At 55.1% G+C, this 21,194-nt stretch overlaps 8 protein-coding genes across 32 annotated transcripts; 5 read left to right on the top strand and 3 right to left on the bottom strand.

The window, feature by feature from the left end:
• Nucleotides 1-825: 825 nt before the first annotated feature.
• H310_07124 (TKL protein kinase) lies at nucleotides 826-2,906 on the top strand. The gene is made up of 2 exons (XM_008872448.1): nucleotides 826-1,667; nucleotides 1,717-2,906. The coding sequence occupies exons 1-2, from the start codon at nucleotides 866-868 to the stop codon at nucleotides 2,853-2,855; spliced, it is 1,941 nt and encodes a 646-aa protein (XP_008870670.1). The 5' UTR covers nucleotides 826-865; the 3' UTR covers nucleotides 2,856-2,906.
• Nucleotides 2,907-4,944: 2,038 nt separating this feature from the next.
• Nucleotides 4,945-7,109, top strand: H310_07123 (hypothetical protein). Of its 25 annotated transcripts, XM_008872425.1 has the most exons (10): nucleotides 4,945-5,317; nucleotides 5,389-5,571; nucleotides 5,618-5,695; nucleotides 5,744-5,848; nucleotides 5,903-6,141; nucleotides 6,191-6,338; nucleotides 6,397-6,525; nucleotides 6,578-6,709; nucleotides 6,758-6,860; nucleotides 6,910-7,109. In XM_008872425.1, exons 1-10 carry the CDS (start codon nucleotides 4,988-4,990, stop codon nucleotides 6,939-6,941), a joined length of 1,479 nt encoding a protein of 492 aa, XP_008870647.1. In that variant the 5' UTR covers nucleotides 4,945-4,987; the 3' UTR covers nucleotides 6,942-7,109. The 25 variants fall into 25 exon arrangements, with proteins under 25 accessions (XP_008870647.1, XP_008870645.1, XP_008870646.1 ...); XM_008872423.1 differs by having other exon boundaries at nucleotides 6,758-7,109; XM_008872424.1 differs by having other exon boundaries at nucleotides 6,578-6,860.
• A 338-nt stretch (nucleotides 7,110-7,447) lies between these two features.
• H310_07122 (hypothetical protein) lies at nucleotides 7,448-8,521 on the top strand. Its single transcript, XM_008872422.1, has one exon. The coding sequence runs from the start codon at nucleotides 7,538-7,540 to the stop codon at nucleotides 8,384-8,386; it is 849 nt and encodes a 282-aa protein (XP_008870644.1). The 5' UTR covers nucleotides 7,448-7,537; the 3' UTR covers nucleotides 8,387-8,521.
• H310_07121 (hypothetical protein) lies at nucleotides 7,451-10,561 on the bottom strand. Its single transcript, XM_008872421.1, has 3 exons — nucleotides 10,243-10,561; nucleotides 10,032-10,182; nucleotides 7,451-9,981 (listed from the first exon to the last, which is right to left on the bottom strand). The coding sequence occupies exons 1-3, from the start codon at nucleotides 10,536-10,538 to the stop codon at nucleotides 8,485-8,487; spliced, it is 1,944 nt and encodes a 647-aa protein (XP_008870643.1). The 5' UTR covers nucleotides 10,539-10,561; the 3' UTR covers nucleotides 7,451-8,484.
• A 341-nt stretch (nucleotides 10,562-10,902) lies between these two features.
• Nucleotides 10,903-16,122, top strand: H310_07120 (hypothetical protein; the record flags this gene model as incomplete). Its single annotated transcript, XM_008872420.1, has 14 exons — nucleotides 10,903-11,287; nucleotides 11,338-11,404; nucleotides 11,468-11,626; nucleotides 11,671-11,763; nucleotides 11,809-11,892; nucleotides 11,943-12,907; nucleotides 12,962-13,100; nucleotides 13,161-13,256; nucleotides 13,308-13,439; nucleotides 13,482-13,547; nucleotides 13,593-13,868; nucleotides 13,915-14,344; nucleotides 14,404-14,735; nucleotides 14,782-16,122. Exons 1-14 carry the CDS (start codon nucleotides 11,073-11,075, stop codon nucleotides 16,120-16,122), a joined length of 4,395 nt encoding a protein of 1,464 aa, XP_008870642.1. The 5' UTR covers nucleotides 10,903-11,072.
• Nucleotides 16,123-16,209: 87 nt separating this feature from the next.
• H310_07119 (hypothetical protein) lies at nucleotides 16,210-19,633 on the top strand (the record flags this gene model as incomplete). Its single annotated transcript, XM_008872419.1, has 6 exons — nucleotides 16,210-16,488; nucleotides 16,555-16,795; nucleotides 16,859-17,106; nucleotides 17,166-17,801; nucleotides 17,845-18,513; nucleotides 18,566-19,633. 6 exons carry the CDS (start codon nucleotides 16,210-16,212, stop codon nucleotides 19,631-19,633), a joined length of 3,141 nt encoding a protein of 1,046 aa, XP_008870641.1.
• Nucleotides 19,512-19,967, bottom strand: H310_07118 (hypothetical protein). Its single transcript, XM_008872418.1, has one exon. The coding sequence runs from the start codon at nucleotides 19,962-19,964 to the stop codon at nucleotides 19,680-19,682; it is 285 nt and encodes a 94-aa protein (XP_008870640.1). The 5' UTR covers nucleotides 19,965-19,967; the 3' UTR covers nucleotides 19,512-19,679.
• A 37-nt stretch (nucleotides 19,968-20,004) lies between these two features.
• Nucleotides 20,005-20,923, bottom strand: H310_07117 (hypothetical protein). Its single transcript, XM_008872417.1, has one exon. It carries the CDS (start codon nucleotides 20,901-20,903, stop codon nucleotides 20,067-20,069), a length of 837 nt encoding a protein of 278 aa, XP_008870639.1. The 5' UTR covers nucleotides 20,904-20,923; the 3' UTR covers nucleotides 20,005-20,066.
• Between the last annotated feature and the right edge of the window lie 271 nt (nucleotides 20,924-21,194).

Genomic DNA, 21,194 nt, shown 5'->3' with positions numbered 1-21,194 from the left:
ACCGAGCATTGGTGCCTGCTCGAGTGGGCTCGCTGCCACGGCTCTTGAGGATGCTTCTTCATTTTTCCACGGGCTGACATGGCAATCAAAGTTCAAATGTTTGAAAGGACCCCATAACTCTATAATATAAATTTTCATGATCTTTGCCGACATGGCAATCAAAGTTCAAATGTTTGAAAGGACCCCATAACTCTATAATAATAGATTTATAAAAATTATCACATTTGAGTTGGTGATGATTCGATATCGCCAGGACAGTTGAATTCATCTCAAAAGCGAAAATGTTCGCATGGGTCTATTCAATTGGCGCGTGATTTAGAATCTGTTCAGCCGCGCTGAGAGGTTGGCAACTAAGTCTTTGCGATCTGCTTTTGCCCCTCGGATGTCCTTTTCTTCACCTGCTTCGAACACCCGCCGATAAGTATAATCCTATGTATATAAATGGTATTTGTATCCATACAAATGCCAAGTATAAATTAAATCTTTATTTTATTTGGTTCGTTCAGGACCAACTGATCAATTCAAGGTATTTGATTCGAGACCAAGTCATTTTGGAAATTATTCAGCGGCGGCGCTGCAACTCTCTCAACTGTCTTTCACAGAGTCTTTAGGTATGAACGTTGCAGAAGATTATTGATGACCTTGTATTCTTTGCAACCCACCATACAAGAGAGATCATCCACTCTCTTGTATGGTGGGTGGGTTGCAAAGAATACACTTTGGAAATCCTTGCGTTTTTGATTTCGTGCGCTATTTGACGTTTTAAGAAAAGTGCGTGTTTTATGCACATATTTGACGCCATGTAATAAATGACAATTCCGGTTTCGACAAAGGCCCGACGCGGCGTTGCCACTTGCAACTACGCATGCCAGGCCAAGCGTCGACGTCATGGATCGAAAGCGCCGACTTGGTGAGTCGCTTCAAGGCGCTGTATGTATCCAACCCAAAGGCAGGAACGCCGGTGTCGGTTGGCGTTGCTTCAATCCCTGCAACAGTGACGGCCCGCTTGACCAAGGCAGGACTGTCCTTTCACATACTTCCACCGCTGTTGCAGCAAGCCGTGCTGTGGGACATGGGTTTCGTAGTCGGCGAGGTGAATGGAGTGGACTCGTTCATGCAGGTGTTAGTGGCTGCCAACTCGACCATGTCGTCCATTGCGTACACGTTTGCAGAGTATGAAAACTCGACTGCAGCTAAAGGACTGGAGCAAACGACGTGCTCATTCAACGGAGGCATGTCGTATCGACGACAAAAGGTCATGGATGGTAATGCACTCGCGCTAACGCTCAAGTGCGCAGTCGAATTGGTATCCGTGGATGGACAGTCGTCGATGTTAGCCCAAGACGCAACCGATCCCACTACTTTTATCCCCGCGCCACGACTTTACAAGCACCAGGACCCCACCCAGGGATGGACGCACCCTGCCATTCACTTTTTTCAAAAAACCGCCCAAGGCACGTCGGGAGAAGCAGGGTGGGGTGAATGTCCCAAAGACGCTGCCCACCAAGCACTCATCATTCCGTGCGAGACGAAATTCTTCTCCGCCAAGTCGGCCAACACGTTCATCCCGCTTATGAGCTCTGTCATGAACTCGTGGCTGCAAGAGTTCAAAGATGCCAACCCCAGCATTACTCCTGACCCGACACCATCTCCACCCCCACCTGAGAGTACGTCCCAATTATGCGATTCAGGTGTCAACTTCTGCTGCTTTGTCAGATGTAGGCTTGATTGTCGGGGTCGCCGGTGGGGTGTTTGGCCTCGTTGTTGCGATTTTGATCTGCTTGTTGTGGTGGCGCCGCCGCCAGCGCCACCGGAATCTGCACACGGCCTGCGCAGTTGAGGCAGGGAATGGCCATTCGACTGGCACCTATGATCACCTCTCAACGCCGCACTATCCGCGCAGTGGCTCCACATCGACCAAGACTGCTCGAAACGCCACTATGAACACGTCCAGTGAAGGCCACCGCCATCACCACCGCGCGTCGTCGATCGCGCTGGATGGCATAAACCTGAGCGGGATTTCTCTGTATCGAATTGATGAAGATGACGTGATCATTCAACGTCCGCTCGGGTCGGGAGCGTTTGCCGACGTCATGTTGGGCGAGTACAAGGGCCGAGAAGTGGCCGTGAAGCGCCTTCTTCCTGGTCGAGCGACAGCTCGCGAAGTTCAGGGGCTCATCGATGAAATCGTGCTCTTGGCAGGGTTCTCGTCGCCGTACGTGGTGGAGTTTGTCGGTGCGATGTGGAACAAACCCATTGACTTGGCGTGCGTGATTGAATTCATGGACTTGGGAGATCTCCGCGACTACTTGACCTATCAAAGCCCTGCCGAATTTCCATGGCAAGAAAAGCTGAATTGCATTTACAACATCGTGGAGGGCCTCGTGTACTTGCATTCGTTTCCGATCATCCATCGTGATTTGAAAAGCCGCAACGTTTTGCTCGACTCGACCAACGGTACCAAGCTGACCGACTTTGGCGTGTCGAGAGAGCAGAGCCAGGACACGATGACAAACGGTGTCGGCACAGGACGGTGGATGGCGCCCGAGATCCTCAAGTACAACCACTACACAGTCGCGGCCGATATCTTTTCGTTTGGCATGATCCTGTCCGAGTTTTCAACCCACCAATTGCCGTACTCGGACCGGGTGAACCCGTACGACGGGAAGCCCCTCATCGACACGGCCATCATGGCGATGGTGATATCCGATCAAATCAAACCCACGTTTGCCGACGACATGCCCCCGTTTCTAAAGGACATGGCGATGCAGTGCATTGCCCACGAGCCGACCGCTCGACCGTCGGCCGCCATGCTGTCGTATAGTCTGCGCAAGCACATGAACGTTGACTTGTAATTTCTTTGTTGTGGCACATTTGAGATGATTTTGTGTTAATCAAATTATGGCCTTTTAGTACCTCGTTGTTGTCGGCCACTTTCCAGTTCGCACATTTTTGCCAATTATTTTGGAATATGTTCAGTCCGAAATTCATTTATATATCCTTAAATAATGAACCGCCGGCTGTTGCCAAAAGCGTTTCGTGACGTCGGGCGTGTACTTCAAATTTTCGTCGACTTGAAAATATGTGGGCAAGCTGCAGCACAGCGGCGGTTTCCTATCGAAGGGTTATTGTACTGCCAAAATGTCCCTTTGCTTGATGCCCGTAACAGACCCACCTTTGATCGTGGCATCACTCGAAACCTTTGATGCTTGATGGTCGCTGAATGGGTGCGATAAAATTTTTAGACAATGAAAGACAACGCGTTCGAAACGTCTGATAACGTGCAGTTCGAACAGTCACACAAAGATCCCCGGATAGAAAGGCCAGCGGACGTAAGGAGCGAGAGGACCGCTCGGGCCACGCATCGCGCCTCAAGGAGGAATTTGAAGCAAATTCGAATGCTGGATCGGTCTCGAACAACAAAGTGCCGGCTGCCGTGACCGCAGCTGCAGAAACCCCCCAATCCACCTTCGCCAAGCTGTGTTGAGGGAAAAGGGATGGGTGAGAGAAGACAACAAAGTCGACATATTCATGCAGGTGCTCATGCCCGAGAACACATCGATGCTTTGATTGCCCTCGAGCCGGCAACCGTTGATGCGTCCGTCGCTCGCCACTCCATGGTGCATACGGCGTAAATGTTTGTCCGCAATCAACAGACACAGCGTTGGCGCCAATCTTGAAATGTGCCGTGAAACTGGTTTGTGTTCATGCACAGAAGAATCTGCTCCCTTACGATGCGTGGAGCTCACCGATGGTACCAGTTGCTCCGACATTCAAAACTGCCAACATAACATCCTACTCGGATGGGAATGGCACCACCACCAGTACGCCCAAATTTCGCAATTGGGCTTCCACGGCAGGCTGATGACGTCAAGTTTGTAGACTTGATTCCTCTCTTTGGTAGCATGCATTGGGGCGCTTGTCATTCGGTGTGGCGTAAAGTGGAGCGTCCTCCAACGGCACCACGAGAGCAACCAAGATGTTGCTCCGACGGCCGAGGAACAGGCCAACGTTTCAACGGCCCAACCACGCATTTGGCGTCAGGGAAGTACTCTGTGGAATCGAAAGAAATCACGTTTAAGCAAAGCCATGCCAGCAATATCATGAACCCCATTTTCGCCGAACGAATCGACCAAAATGAAGTATTCGTTGTGCGTGTGGTGGGGTCAGGGGCGCTTCCAACGAAGAGAGGGAATCGAGTGGATGTATAGCAGTTGCTGCCGGGTAGGGCGACAGGGCATCAAGTTCCAGCTCTCGTCAACGAGATCATCCTACTCGCAGGGCTCAGTCGCCATGCATTGTCGAGTACGTTGGAGCGATGTGGAACAATCCCGTCGAGTTGATGTGCGTGATGGAATTCAAGGACATGGGATCTGTGCTGTTTCGTCGCGAATCACAGGCCGACCCAGACCATGCCAGAGTGCATCTACCTCATCGTGGAGGGCCTCGTGACCTTACATATGTCCCTGAGCTTCCATCGCGACGTGAAGAGCCGCAACATTTTGCTCGACTCCCCAACTTCACCAAGCTGACCGACGTTGGCGTGTCGAGAGAGCAGAGACACGACACCATGACGAAGGTTGTCGGCACAGGACGGTGGATGGCGTCCGAGATCCACAACCACTATACAGTCGCGGCCGACATCTTTTCCTTTGATGTAATCCTGCCGCGTTTTCAACCCGCCGACTGCCGTATTCGGACCGGTTGACCCCATACGACGGTAAGCCCCTCGTCAGCACTGTTCTCCTGGCCATGGTTGTGTCGGGACAATTCGACCGAGCTTTTCGTTTGACATGGCTGGCTTTCTCAAAAACGTGGCGTGGTTCGATGTCGGGCTTGCCGTACAACCTACCCAAGAAATCCATCAAAACCGACCTTGTACAGGGGGGGTTGCTATGACGTCGGTATCACGTGAATTGAATGTTGTAGTGCCCAACTCCATCGTTGTCGTGCGAAGCTGATTCCTCGAGGTTGGTCTGCCAAGCGAATGTTTCACGTAAAACGAAATGTCACCAATGGTTGCGATGTCATGTGGCTAACACGAGATGGGGAACTAGCGGCAACTCGAAATTCTGAAACGCTTGAACTGGCCAACGCGACTTGGGACCGACCAGTGCCGACGATGCCGCCCCAGCCGCTCAAGACAAAACCCAGGGCGCCGAAAGCGAGTCACTACCTTGGCGGAAGCAACAACCTCCTGCATGAACGCAAGCGCCGAGAGGCCGCGGAACGCCAAGCAAAGCAAGCTGGCGTGAACTTGCAAACGTTGACAGTAGATCTTGTGCCCAAAGTGAACGAGCTAGCCGCTGCCGTCGAGGTTCGTGGAGGCATCGTTCTTCACCACGACGCTGGCATGACACGTGATCGATCGACTACCTTGTCGTTCAGGTGCTCCAGCTCGAAAACTCGCAGCAGCTCCACTTGGAAGAATTGTCCCAAGACACATTTCTAAACCTCCAGCACCAGCTCGAAGCCCTTCGGCAACAGCAACTCGACATGCAAGTCAAGCTGCACAAGACAATGGACGCCAAACTCGAACGCGCGCAGCATGAGATTCGACAAGACCACGCAGTAAGACGCCATCACAACCTCTGGAAATCGTAATGTGGATGTCCAGGTCGTCGTGGCCACTGTCGATAATATCAAGATCGAAGTCGAGGCGATGAAGGAGCAAATGGCCATCCTTCGAGGCGAGGTTCGACGGCGTCACTCTCACTGCACCCCCCTGCACGTACACGGTTAGATGGACTCTCTTCGCACAGCTGCCAATGCAAAATTGAGCCAAACCCAAGCGCTTTTGGACAGCATTCGAGATCAAGGCCACAAGGACAATGAGCTCACGACCCACGTCCGTGACCTACGGAGCTTGTGCTCGTATCCCAAAACTCACTGGCACATTTAGTCGCTGCAAGACCTGGAATTCAAGATCGGCGATCTCGATGCGAAGCTCTTCGCGCTGGAAAAAGAGCAGCTCAAGTTACGGCTGTCTCTTCCGCCGTCCGTTGCGGCGCGAACCTGCTTCGACTCTTCCACAACACCTCCTTACACTGCCGACGCTACCAACACACACCAATGTAGCTCGAATGGCGGCGCCATGCAGCACCAACGTTTAGAGCAATTGCATTTGGAGATGGAAGCAATGTACCAATGCACATTTTTCACGTCGCGATGTTAGCTGAAGAGCTGATAGGGTTCACGACATGGCTACTCAGCGCGGCGCCGACCGCTTGCAGTTCGAAGCCATCTCAAATCGCATGCGGGAAATGGCCAAGGTCCACAATCACAAGCACGACGTTGTCCTGGTCGAGCTCCAAGACATGCACGATCAGCTGACCCAGGTAGCGAGCAGCGTCCTGTACCCACCAGTGTCCGACTAAAGCCAGGCACCACGGACAGGTTTCGACCAAGTGCCCCGTTGAAATCTCGCAACGAATGGAAGCACTGCGTCAAACGTGGGAGGCAGACATCTCCTCCCTCAAGTTGGCAGCAAAATCATGGGCTGCAACAGCACGCATTCCCCAGGAGGTACGTTCCATGGATGGATGGCGATCTTGGCTCAAGAAGGAGGACTGACCAGACGAGAGGGCCGGACACCACGGAAGTGAAGGAGCTCGTTCTCGCTTTGCAAGCTCGCATGGAAATCGCAGAGATAAAGATGGGCAAGTTGTCCACTGCTGTGCATTCCCATCATATTGGGGCTGGCACCCAGGTACGTTCCCCCGACAAAGGACGAAGTGTCCTGACTCCCACAGTGCAGTTGGTGAAGGTACAAAAGGATGTGGGCCGGGTGCAAGAGCACGTGACCCGATCGCAGCAGGTTGTCATGAAGCAGCTCGTCCACTTTCACGACGTGCTAGCTGGTACGTGTGATCCCGGTCATCGTCGTGACAAATCTGACCACGGTCGTAGAACTCCGTCGAGTTGTCGAGGCGTCAAATTGAGGCCCAAGACCCCTACAACGACTCTGCGGGGGATGAGAACAGCTTGGCAGTGCCGTTGGGTCGTTCGATATCGAGTGATACAGGTCAAACATGCCATGATGCATCTATAATTAGCGGTGGCGGGCGGCGCTGCTGTCGTCGGCGCCGACATGTTGGTTCTTAACCTTCGGGGGATTGCAAATGGTCGGGTTGAAGTTGTGCGACGGGGCCAAGCGACGAGGCGAAAAAACGAGAAAAAAAAATGGGTGCAACGAGCTAGCCAATCCCATCGATTGATCTTTTCCTCTCGAGTTTTGATTGGCTCATGGAGTGACCTGGTCCCATGGACAAAAATGTATTGTTGCCGTGCCTATAAATACGCTGGAGGCGACCAGAGTCGTTTTTTTTCGGATTTTTTTTAGAACCAAGCACGGTGCCCATCTCGGGAGAAACACCCCATGGCATACAAACTCCAAGTCACCGAATGGTGAACGCGGCGGAAGTTAAAAAACGAACCCACACACCGTCGCCCGCACCGCAAAAAACGGACGCCGCCACGATGGCATTTCCGATTTTGCCGCGACGGGAGCGCGCTGTGTTGGGAAACCAAGGAGAAGATGGACTTGGCCATTCGCGTGAACGTGCGGTATGCAGCGCCACCTAACTCACACATCAAAGATGCGCTGCGGCTGTTCAAGAGCCCACGGTGGGTTCAAAGCATCATCCGGTACATCATGCCACAGCTCAACAGTGTCTCGCCAGCGTCGGCTGCTTGCGTTGACGCACTCAAGAACAATGTTGCACCGGTGTCGTGTGGGGACGCGTGTGTCGTGTGCATGGATAGCTTTGACAACGACTGCGTCGAACTCCCATGCCGTCACAAGTTCCACATGCCATGCATTGACCCTTGGTTGAAGCTCCACAGCACGTGTCCCACGTGCCGGTATCAATTGCCCACCGATGCCTTTAGCAACTACAGCGTGTACGCCATCAACACCACAATCATCCTGCAGCAATCTCAAGCGAGCATGCCAACCGCGCAACTTTTAGAACTTCCTGCAAGCAACCAAATCATCCGAGCTGTTGTGAACGCGCGAGTCCGACGCAACCCACCGACATGTAGCTCTTCCTCGACATCGGCGTCTCTGTCTACGACCACAGCGGCCTACTGCAGCGGTCTCTCAACGACGATGCCACCTGTCATGAATGCCCGCATCCTCCAGCACGACCACATGGCAGACCTGGACACGTTCGACTCGTTGGACAACCAATTGCACGAATGTCTACCAACACAACGCATGCCCACGAGGCATCGTCGTGACAGTTCGCAGATGCCCCTCTTGCAGCAGTCGCCGGCGCCACCGCTTACCCGACGTCGATGTCGCGAAGTTGCTGCCAGCACCGGCAACAAACGGGCTCGGCTCGCGACATCTCCGCCCGCAGAAATCATAGCGTCGTCCGTGTAGCCGTCGCCGCATGTCCATCTTCTCTAGCACACAGTTCAAGCCATCCTCCCGCCACAGTCTCGATTTTAATTTATCCAGCGAAGTTACTCTACAATCGGTCACTTCATGACACGCATGGCGAGCTCGTGCAAGTCCCATGCACCTTCGCATGCCATTGAAGGGGGATGGTCCTTAAGCCATGTCGAACACGCTGCCAGTTGGGATGTTGCCGCCATCGCTGTTGGTTGAACCAGCGCCATCGCGCTCACGATGTGCAACAGCATCAGATACATATCTGAGGCCCGAGCATCCACGTCGGCATTGTTCACCACAACGTGGCGCCACGAAAGAATGGCGAGGGATTGCCACATTGGCAGCGCCTTGACGAAGAGCCGATGGCAGGCTGAAGAAGGTGTAGCCAGAAGCAGCACGTTCAGACAGATGCCGAGGCACATGGTGAGAGTCCCAACACCTTCGCCCAAGTCGCCATGAGCACTCGACGCTGTCGACTCGGCGACCATGCGAGTGCAAACGACTCCAGTGAATTGCAAGATCTTCTGCAGCACTGCATCGTCGGTTGCAACGGCAGTGGCTCCACCATCCGTCGCAGTAAGTTGCAGGAGCCCTGGGAGCAGGAACTGCATGACGTCCGTCCCAGTTGCAAGGCTAGGCGCCGATGACTCGTCGTCCACTTCGTCGTCCGAGTCCCATGGCTCTTCGACGTTTGACATGGGATACACCGGCATGCTCGAAGTGGGCGAATACGTGACCAGGAACGGAACCAACGCGACGAGTTGGTCCGTGAGCAAGTCTGTCTCTTCGGCCATCCACGCCCCCAGCACGCGAATGGTGGCGAGAACGATGGGATCGAGGTCTTTCATGGAAAAAGTCAAGTGCGAACTGCGCAACGCGTCGCGGCATGTCGTGATGAATTCGATCACGACTGTGAACACTTGACCCAAGACCTCCTTGAGCTGAAGTAGAGTCGTGTGCGACAGCGCCGACGCATTCTCTTCGACCATGAGGCCACCCAAGATCGATTCGAGGATGCCGTAGGATGCTGGAAGGAGACTGTGCACGCGTTGAAGTACCTTGACTTCATCTGCTTCAGGTGGAGTGGGGGTCACGATGTGGTCGATCAAGATTCGTTCGGCATCGTCCAAGAGCAGCTTGGCCTCGATGGCGGCCAGCTGGAGCGACACGAGTACCCAAGGCAGTTCCGAGTGAAAGAGCCAATTGCTGCCGCAATACGACAACAACAGAGCAAGGAGCTGCAGCGAGCTATCTCGTCGGGCGCCATCGTCGTGAACATGCGCAGGCCACGTGCCAAATAGACCACGGGCGAGCAGAACAACGTTTGAAGCGATTGTCGAAGGACTGTGCGATTCCAACGTTGCGATAAAGTAGTCTTGTAGACGGGCTTTGCCAGTAGAAGGAGTGGAAATGGCAGCAAATGAGGCGCAAAGTGAGGTGAGCGCATCGGCGGACACTTCCGGACTCGCTTGAAGCACAGACAACAGAGGGCACAGCATTGGATCGGAGTCCGTATTCGACACGCAGCAGAGATGTATTTGTTGGACCAACGTGGCTTTCCACGTTGCATTCATTTTAAGGGCCTAGGGATGTGGATGAGAGGATGCCAAAGGAGGTGGTGATGGCGGCGTACGTCAAACGGGAGCAATCCGTGGAGTATGTGGACGCAATCTTGCAGCACGGCAGCGTTGCCGGTTGACACAGCTGCAGGAATAACGTCGAGAACGACTGTAATCACTGCCGTAGTCGCGAATTCACGGGCCAGCGACGTGTCTTGGCAAAAGCTGCAATGGATGCGATGGATGAGATGCCAATTTGAACATGGAAGGAGGTGTTCGGGATACCTGGAGATTAAGTTGAGTGCCAGCGATTGAAACGGAGACACTCGAGCGTCTGTCTCAACATTGTCGGCACATCCACCCCTTCCTTGCGTTTGGAGCAATCGCACAAAGAAGGACACGCCGGTTGTGTCCAATACAGCTTTGCGAATACGTCGCAGGGCCGCTTCATCCTCGCACTGGAGGTGCTTCGCGACCATCAAGAGACCAGCAAACTTGTGTTCGTCGGTCTTGCCCGCCAAGATCGCAAGGCACTGCGCCAACTTCGGGTCGTCCGCTTCCTCGATTGTAGCTACCCCCATGATGCTGTGATTTGAATTTGTTGGTGCGGGAAATACAAAAACACAACAATATTAAAATACATCGTCTCATTGTATACAATAATACTGTATCGGTGTCCAACTTCAATCCAAATTTAAAATGGATTTTAAAATATACCCAATCTTTTTCGGCATCATCAAGTCCGACGTGACCTTGGATGCCGCGGTCGAGTCGGCAATGTCGATCGTTTTCCGACTCGTCCGGTGTTTCTCCGCGAGATGCTTCCTATACAATGCCTGCGACAGGCGGCACAGCGCCTCGATGAACAGAGGAAGCACCATCGACGATGGAAACGTCAACCGTCATGTCAATGCATCGTGACCGCCGCCATGACCCTCGCTACGCCATGTCACTTCTTTGGTCAGGCCTGGGTCCATGACGCTGCAAGGATTCGTTGGCTGACAGGTAGTCGATGTGCACGGTCGCCGTCTCGCCCGCAGGCACGCCGGTCGTTCTCATGGCATCGTGTCCAACATCGGTCCGCTCCGCATCGCAATCCATACACCAAGCGGGCAATGTCTAGACCCCCGTCCAGCAACGATGACATGCGTTGTCAATGTAACTCCGTCGCGGCGTTTCGTGTGTCTCATTATTCGAAACTCCCCGAGAAAGGTGGCGGCCGCGAATCCGCCCCAGCGATGGATATATCACGCATCAGCCAGCTCGGAAAGCTCTTTAGGAAGAAGAAAGGTTTGGACCTACGGCCGCAGTCTGTATACGACCTGCAAAAGTACGCCCGTTTGCGATGTGTTGCTGTGCAGTCGTGATATGATTCCCCAGATTCCGCGATACGTACCTCGCAGCTGCAGCACGGCGCCATGTATCCCCGCCCCCTTGCATCGACAAGGTCCGTTTATCGCCGCCGCCGTCGACCTGTTTGACTCGATATGCATCCTCCGATGACTCGTAGATGATTTACAAAGCCATCTCGACGCAAAAAGACATCACGACGATGGATTTTCGAGAAGAGCGCATCACGGACGACCACGTGCTCGCCCTCGTCGAGACGTTGCTCGCGATGCCCCTGGTGTCTTCGCTCGACTTGCGTGACAATATGATCACTGAAAAGGTACCCATCGCATGGATGTTTCAGGCCGTTCTCAAAGGCCCCAGGGCGTGCGCGGCATCCTCGAGCTCATGCGCCACCAATTGGTCCTGGTCAAGGGAGCGCCAGGGTCGCCACCTGCGTCGCCACTTCACGATCCGGTGCACATGCTTCCACTGAGCCCTGCCTGACATTGCGAGCTGTAGCTTCCAGATCACACTCGTTTTCTGACGAGTGTGCAGCTCAAAGGCAACGACGTGCCGGACGCACTCGTCCAGCAAATTCGTCAGGTAACGAGCTCGCATCAGGACGTGCTCGTGATGCCCCATGCATCGTGTAGTACATGACCGTGCTGAGTCGTGAAGACAAGAGACTCGAAATTCAAGCCGTGCTCGTCCAAATCGACTACAACGAATCGGGGGGAGTGGACGAGGGCGAGCTCCGTGTGGCGCTCAAACTTTGCGGTGGCGAAGAGCCCACGAAGAAAGATCTGGCGTACTTTTCTGACCAGCTGAACGCCATGACGTGGCAAGCGGACGGTGGCTTCAACGCCCGGTCGTGCCTCGAGACCCTACTCCTGGCCAAGTATGCCAAGTCGCCGTCCAAGAAAGACACGGCGGGGATGCCGCCGTGGGATTCCCTCGTCCAGATCCGACACGCCGAGCTGGTGAAACCCAACGGCCCACCGATCGAGACGTCCGTAGCTCGAACTGCGCCGTCGAAACCGGAGAGTCCTGTTGAAGCAAGTTCGCCAAAGCCTGCGGACGACCCGTCGTCTGCTGCGTCGAGTCCAGAAGTCCGACGCCGCAGTTCGCCAAACTTGAAGTCGCTGTTGCAAGAAACTATCCTGACGGATCGAGAGGACGAAGATGGAATACCAATGGATACAAAAGACGTTTTGCACGACGAGCCAGTTGTGGACGACGGCCCATGCGCCCCATTTGAGGACAATGCGCTGGAGGTGGGAGGCGCATCCGTCGACGGCGGCGAGGTCGCTTGCTACGACGATGAAGAGCAGCTTGAGACAAACGATGCAACTCCCGTCGATCAAGAGAAGTTTGAGGAGAAACGAAACGAGGACTCTGTCGAGCAATACGTGGACAATCCTGTGGACTTTATGGACGATTCGACACCGGCCAAGTCAGTGGCGTTCGCTTTCGATGACGAGCCAAACAGCTTGGTCGACACGGACGGCCCACTTGTGGTCACGGAAACTCCGTCGCAAGTTGCCGAGCAAGACGTGGATGACATGGTGCTGGCTGAAGAGTGTCTTGCGAGCGATGTCGTCGTGCTGCAGCACACTCGGTAGGCCGTTCTTGTGCGTGGAGCTCTCTGCCATGGACGAAATGTTTGCTGCAGGACGGCGGCGAAACTCAAGCACAACGAGATCCGAACAGGGATGTCGTTGTCGCGGGCATTCGACTCGATCGACTTTGTCAACGTCGTGGCGTTGATATTGTCGCACAACTTGCTCGAGTCGGTCGCGTTTTTGAGAGCGGTGCGTGAGCGTCACCGCGACACACGGGGGTTGAGTTGGTCATGCGGATATCTCGTGTAGATGGAGCCGATGCGGGCACTGCGGGTGCTAGACCTGTCCAACAACGCGCTCGCGAAACTTTCTGCCACCGACATGGTGGGCATCCGCAACGTCGAGGTAATTGGAATCGTACGAACTATGCCGTGAAGAATGCGAATCCATCCCTAGGTCCTCGATTTGTCCAAGAATCAATTCAAGTCGATTTGCGGCATCGAGCACATGACGAGGCTGCGAGCGTTGAGTTTCGAAGGCAACAGCATTCGTTGTGCCAAGAACCTCGAGTGTCTCGAGCGATTGGAGGTTGGTCGATTCATGGGGTGGCTGCTCATGTCGTTGGATTAGATTTTGAACCTGTCGCACAATGCCATCATGGTGCCGCAGTCGCTTCGATTGCTATCGATGAACAAGGTGAGGTCCAGCGTTGACCCAGGCTAGTTTAACTGCGCATTGCAGAACTTGACGCACCTGAACATTGACGAAAACCCGGTCGTCAGTCAGGGACAACATCGCAAGAACAGCGCGCACATCCTCAACATCATCCCAACCCTGCGTTCGCTCGGGTGCATCCACTTGGCATCGCTGATTGTCAAAGATAAGAAGAAACTCCCGCCCGAAGGCGGACTGGCGTCGGCTTCCCCCAAGAAATCCATCTTTGACTTTCTCCAACACCCGCGGCCATGGGTAGACTCTGCGTGCGACTTGCTCGGACTCGTCTGCGATGCCCCTCGTGTACGGCAATGTGATTGTGCGAGCGACGCATTCACACAATCGATAGGACGTGCTGGTGCCTCCAGCGCCAAAGGTGTCTCGCGCTCACCAAAAGAATAAGGACGAACAGCGCAGCAAGGCCCCCGTGCATCACGTGGCGCCGAAAGTCCCGCCCCCGAGCTCACCAAAACCCCCTACTGCCAAATCGACCGTGTCGTTTTCCAGCCAACAGAAAAAAGCCATTGCGCTCAGTACACCACGTCCGCTTGCTGCGAACGCCAAAGGACCGCCCTCCGTACTCTGTCATCCTCCTCGACCGACTCGGGTTGTGACAGACGTGAAGGTGAACGTGGCTGCCGTCCCTTTGACAAAAAACTTTCTCCAACCGACTAAAGCATCGCTGTACAACGTCGCCGAGCAGAAACAAGCTCGGGAGAAAGCCAAGGCAAAGAAAAAGAAACCACCCAACGCGCTGTACAAGCGCCTCAAACGACGAGGTACGTCGTGAGCACGGCCCGTTGGCTCTCGATGGCGTTTTCCAACACGAATGACGTAGAAAACCAACTTCGACACGTCGTGGCTACGTCCCCCGTCAAGCTCGTGCTGGCGGAGACCCAGATCGTCGAGTCGCCTCCCCCAGCACCAACAATCTGCATCCTCAACCATCCAACTGCACAGGTGATGGACATTCTCACGTCATCGCCGGTCAGGCCAGGACCGATCGCTGTCACATCCACAGACAAGTTTTTGGCCCAGATTCGCTTGAATGAGTTTATCACGTTGGTCACCGAAGCCCATGTGACTGCCAGCACCGCTTTGGATGTTCTCCTCGGGCTCTGCGAACGGTCTCGGGACATGGGGCGATTCACAACGTACACAGCTAATTTGGTACGTGCCAACAAGCCCATCGAGTTCATCTCAATCTGCAACCCAGGAATCGCTCGATATTTTCGCGGATGTTGTGATCTCTCCGTCGACACAAGCTGTGCTCGACACGGCCATGGTGGAATCGCCGACGCAACCGCTACCTATCGTGGCCTTGCTTCACGAGCTACAACTCGTCAAACAAACGCTAAAGACCCTGGTGCACCATGTGACTACCTCGACGGCAACGCTCGGGTCGACGGAACTGCGCAGCATGTGCGCCACAATTCGAGCGGGTCAGCTTGGCCATCTTCTGCCGCAGTCCCTCCCAGTCCATGACAAGACGGATCCCCCACCGTCGATCGATCTGTCGATACGTTCTTCACCGACAATCGCAACGTCCCTCGATTTGTTGTCACCGGTACACAGCGCGGAGGTCCTGGCTGAGAAGAGCCCCGTCGATGCGGCGTTTGGCTTGGATGAACGTGAGAATGACGACGATTTCCTCGCCGATGCGGCGACTGTGCTGGCATCACCGAACAAAACGGAAATTTCACCTGTGGACGGTCCAGCAGCTGCACCAAAGGAAACAATTCTTTCAGCCATCCACGATTCACTTGCATGGAATTCCGCCGACGACAGGACGTGTACATTCGGTCCACTGCCTTCGCCGTCTACGGCGCTGGACGATGGCGCTGCGACTGACGTTTTTACCTTCGAAGATGACCCTTCTGTTGAAGATACACTGGAGCAAGCACCGCCTACAGCTCCATCCCACCGCTCAGAGAGTGAAGTTTCCGATGCCATTGATCTGGACGGCGACGCAATCCGTGCTCCTAGCCCCGCATTGGACGACTCTGAAACACAAGTCGTTCAAGGCGATGCTGCCGAGCCAACAACGGTGGAAGAGGATCAAGCTGACGACGGCGAGGAGGCAGTCGACCCTGGCGACGCTGGCTTGGACGTCGACGACGGCGATCGTTCAGTCGAAATGGATGGGAATGCCGACATTGAAGTGGAATACGAAGAGGAAGACGACGAGGAAGAGGAGGCGCTGACGTTTGGAGATTGGGAGCAAGGGTTCGATGAAGCGTCGAATCACCATTATTGGTTCAACAATGTCACCGAGGAAAGTTCGTGGACGCCACCGGAAGGATGGCCGCATCCTTTGGTCGTGCAAGAGGTCGCGGCGGACCACGATGGCGACGAGATGGTTGACAATGGCGAGGTAGCCGCTGCTGAAGATGCCGAGGAGCCGGGCGATGGAGCGGCTCACGACGAAGCCGACGATGCGGAGATGTCCCTCGAAGCGCGCATTGCCATGGCGCTGGGGGACGGCTCCACGTCTCCTGCTGGCGACAACGACGACGACGATTTTGATTTTGACGACGATGCGTTGCCAGACTTGTAAAATGTTAAGGATGGTGGTGGTGGTATCGTTTCGGAAGGGATCGTAACGGGACAACGTAACGTCGAGAGACCATTTCAATTATGCCGCATGAAGCGAGGACGGGTCAAAACCGAGCTCGGAAGCGTCCGTGCAGCTCGCGCGCCCCCCAAGCCACGACACATCAACAACCAAGCTGCTTCAAACACTTGCGACGCACCCGACGACATTGACGCGATCCTGATCCATCAACTCCCGGGCACGTTGGACTTGCGTCCCCACGCGGCGTGGGTGACAGATCACGTGCTCGTCGAGCTGGCCATCGCCATCTTGCAGCGGAAAACCACCATCACGCACTTACGAATCGCTGGGTGCCATGCCTTTTCAGCTGTACGCCACGAGAACGTGGTGTGTTGATCGAGAAGGACTGGGTTCATGGTGGGGCGTCTGTCGTAGGTTGGCATGCGGTCGCTCGTTCATGCGATCGGCCCTCACCTCAAATCGCTCGACTATTCGGCGTCAACAGTCAAGCGTGACGTGCTCAAGGTGCTCGTGACGCGGCTGGAAGACTTGCGTGAGCTCGACTTTTCGTCGTGCGCGACGCTGTCGAGCGAAATCCTGCGGGATTTCATGCCCTGTTGTAACCACACGCTGGAAAAGTGCAATCTCGCCAACTGCAACCTTGTCAACGACGAGGGTAATGGCCGTCCCACGTTCATCCTTCTGGACATTCCAACTCATTCCTGGCCATCCACGGCAGCGTTGTGCTGGCTTGCTGGCTCCTTAGGCGTACAAGGCGGTCTCACACAATGCGCCAACCTCAAATCTCTCAATTTGGCGCATTCCACTCTCGTGGGGGATCGAGGGGTGGCAGCCCTTGGTTGCGGGTGTGCCGCGCTGCAGTTCGTCAACTTGGAAGGGCTCATCAACGTCACCGACGCCGGGATGGTGAAGTTTGTGGCGGGTTGTCGGTCGCTGCGAGTTCTCCACGTCAAGCGCTGCGTCCAGGTGCACCTTTTGTTGAGAACGTTGCGATGTGACTGCAGTATGAATTGGGATGGTTGTAGATCACAGACCGAAGTCTGGCCGCGATCGGGGCACACTGCCGCCACCTTCGCTCGATTAACTTGTGTGGGTGTGGGCGCGTCACGACGGATGGCATGGCATCGTTAGTCCGTGGAGCATCGCAGTTGCAAGCCATTGACGTTCAGGGATGCAACTTGTTGACCGAGGAATTCCTGTGCGTCGTGGCCACACATCTGCCTGCCCTTCAGCTCCTCAACGTGAACGGGTGCCAACAAATCACAGACAATGGGGTCCGCACCCTGGTCGAGCACTTGCCGTACGTGATGTCGGCGACGCAATTTCGAGGGTTGGAGCCCGTGGCCAACGCCATCAGCCTCAAGTTCGCCACGCACCAGAAAACGATCTCGCATTCCGCCGCGATTCGACTGCAGGCATGGTACAGAGGCCACCTCGGTCGAGTCGAAGCCGCGTCCTGGCGTCGCATGCAGGTCGAAGTGCCCGCGGCCAACCGCCTGAAACATTGGTTCACGATGGTGCAACTTGTGCAAGAAGTGAATCGCCGGGCAGCCGCTTCATCCCACGCGCGACGAAGCGCCACGATGATCCAAGCCCTTGCCCGCGGCTTCCTCGTCCGAGCTCGGGCATATCGAGAGGCGGACAACTTGTTTCGCTTGAACGTAAGCGATCTCGTTGTTTGGATTCCTTTCCAGCGCTGTGTAGGTAGGGAACATTGCCGCGACGAAAATCCAGACGAGGTATCGTGGCCACTTCGTCCGGCATGGCACGACGATGGTCAACCAAGCCCTTCACCGGATGCGGCTTCGCATCGCAGAGCAACGGCGGGTTCGTTGTGTCACCAGGGTGCAGCGATCGTACCGCGCGCGGCTAAACCGGTGTCGACTTGTCGAGGTGATTCACGTGAATTCGCTTCGACGTCGGCAATGCCACGACGCAGCATCCACGCTGCAGCGCATGTACCGAAGTCGTGCCGCGCGGGCTCAAACGGCAGCCCTTCGCCGAGCCATGGAAGACCATCGAGCATGGAAGCGCCATCAAGTTCGTGTTGCGGTAAAACTTCAGTCGAACTGGCGGCGACACGCCGCGAGACGCACGATCGAAGCTGCGCGCACTGCCCATGCCGTGCGGGTTGCCCAACGCCATGCGGGAGCCACCGCGATGCAGCGTGTAGGGCGGGGGTGGCTAGGGCGAAAGCACGCGCTCATTCGACGAACGGAATGGATGGCTCAATCGGCTGCAGCAAAGCGACTACAGCGGTGGTGGCGGCGGTGCCTGGCGCCGCGGACCAACACTGTCGCGTATCAATCCTTGGTCGCGCAAATCAAGCTCCAGTTGGTATCGGAAGCCGCCGAAGCCGAAGCGAAGAAGGAGGTGCGGCACATCCCGAGCGCTGTCAATATTGATCGTGGCGCTTGCTTTGTAGGCAATGCTGCAGAAAGAGCGCCGAAAGCACGCAATGGACTCGGCGTCCGAGGCCGACAGCGAAGACGACTGGTACGCATATCCTGGAACCAATGGTCAACCGTGGTGGTTCTCGCCGTCGCGGGACGTCCGCCAGATCGTGCGACCCAATTGCTTTGCCATTGCCAAGGCCATGGTCGGACTTGGCGTGCGTGTGTACTGGCCGTTTGAGGACACGTGGTTCGAAGGGCGCCTCGTTAAGTTTTGCACGTCCAAAAACAAGCACAAGATCGAGTATCTCGACGGAGATAAGGAATGGAGCGTGCTGAACGAGGTCGACGTCGGGCACCTCCAGCTCTTCCACCACGATTGCTGGCTCATGTACGAGAACTACGTCGCGTCCGATCGTGCCAAGAAGGCGGCGCTGTACGTGAACACACGCGTTCAGCGGTATGACGTTACGACGTTTGCGTGGAAGAGTAGCAAAGTGCGGTGGTTTGATGACTCGACGGGTCTTTTTTGCGTCGAGAACGACGACAATGGCGAGATGGAGGCGGTCGATATGCTCGGAAACGAAGACGATTTTCAAGTCCAGGACCGCCGGTCCCTCGAGTGGATGAGCCCTGGCGCGTACTTTTTCGGACCGGCGTATGCAGCTATGCGTGTGCAAGATTACTTTGAGTACACTGGCCCGTACGAAGAGCCGATGCCAACGGCTGTTACCGGCGCTGCCGATGGCGACGTTGGTGATGGGCAGAACCATGGGTGGAATGATGACCAGACTGAGGCCGTGGCGTATGGAGAATGGGCGCAGGATGGTGCATCTGGCGAATGGGTCGTTGAAAATCAAGATTACCTGTGGGGTGGTGGTGAAGAACTTGGAGAAGGTAGCAAGCTCATTGATGTCAGCTACGTGCAGAACGAGTACGACGGCGGCAATGACGCCGATGTCGAAGCGTCCGAAGACGGCGATGACGGTGAAGAAGGTGATGAAGATGATGAAGGCGGCGATCAGTATACAGATGACGGCGACAACGACAGCGGCAACGACGATGAGGACGATGACGCGAATGGTGCAGAGGGAGAATAGGATGAAGAGGAGTAGAAATGAGCGTTGGCTTGGCATGCCACCTCTTTTAGAAGTCACAACACCGACCTTTCTTTTCCCAGTCGCCGAACCGCGTTGGCTCCTTGTACTTGCCGCCGCGCTGGGGACCTCCCCATTCTGTGCCAGCAGGGCCAATCATGACCATGTCTTCCATGTCTTCTTCGTCGTCATCTTCGTCCAGCACTGTTTCCACAATGATGGAGCGAGCGTGTGGCTTGTCGTGCTCTGGAACGAACGGCTTTGAGCTCATCCTCATGGCCGGAACTGCAGCGCCGCGGCGGCGGAGTGAGGTGCACACCAGTCGGGCGAACATGGGAACGCAATTTGAAAAATGGACCAATTATACGCCGATATTTCGATTAAAGACGAGTGATTGGATTATTTATAGCCAATTAAGGTAAAGATGTGGAGGACTTTATTCCAGGAAAAGCAGCAACGCGATGCAGAAGAGAAGGACGACCGACGCCGACGCGACAGGAATCCCTGATGCCTTGGACAGTGAACTCGTCGGCTTTGGTACCAGTCCCATGCGGATCGCGAGGGCATCCACGTCTTGTGTATACGAGTAGGTGTTCTGGAACTCGTCTTGGACAACAATGCCAAACTCAGCTGTCCCACCGACAAGAGCGGGCGTTGTGATGTTCAAATCTTGGGATAATCGCGTTGCCGTGAACGTCCACGATGGTGGCAAGTCCTTGAATCGCGTCCCCAACGATTCCAGGTCGTTGATGTCTTCGGTCGAATTGGCTTTGTTGGATTGCATGATGAAGGTGTCACCGGATGTAGTATTGGTCAGCAAAAGCACCATCGACCCAGCGCGCCAGATCCATTGGGCATTCCGCTTCACCATCGACATCGTGTAGCTTGTCGGGGCAATCGGCATCTTAGGAATGGTAACTCGACCCGCGAGCGACATCCCGATTCCACCGACATACTTGACGACGCGCTGTTTGACGACTGGCGATGTCAGTGGGCCGAACTCGTCCATTCGCCAGTACCGAGGGCCATTGAGGACGACGGCGATGGTGTTCGGGTCGCTCTTGGCGTTCTCTGGAGTAATTGCATTCCATAAGGGCTCGGGGCAGTCGTTGAGGCCGAATGTGTTGAACACATCGGCAGTGAACGACCCGTTCTCCGTCGACACGTAGAGAATCTCGCAGTACCGCTTGTTGAGGACGAGTGTGGTATTCGCGCCGAGCCCATTGACGTTTGCCGCAAGCAGCAGCGCAGCAACCACAACCGAGTGCAGCATGATGGAAATGCGGAAATGTGAGGTTTCAGAGATTGGAGATCATTCATTCGACAATTTCGCCAACGCAATTATGGAAATTTCCATCGATCGATCCTCGATGAAGCGGCAGCCCGGCAATAGCCAGACCACCATCGGCTCCATTGACTTCGACTTGGTGATGAGATCATGCAGGCGGACATCGCGCCATGCAGGCGATGTGTGTGGCTTGGACACATTGCCACGTACCAAAGAACATCAACGAATCGGTTGTTGTGTCGAATGTGGATGGAGCGGCCCACAGGAGTCCGTGCG

This window comes from Aphanomyces invadans, assembly GCF_000520115.1.
Source record: "Aphanomyces invadans strain NJM9701 unplaced genomic scaffold supercont1.13, whole genome shotgun sequence".
Lineage (NCBI taxonomy): Eukaryota > Oomycota > Saprolegniomycetes > Saprolegniales > Verrucalvaceae > Aphanomyces > Aphanomyces invadans.
Note: the sequence above shows the minus strand (reverse complement) of the source record. Positions and strands in the feature narration are given on the sequence as shown.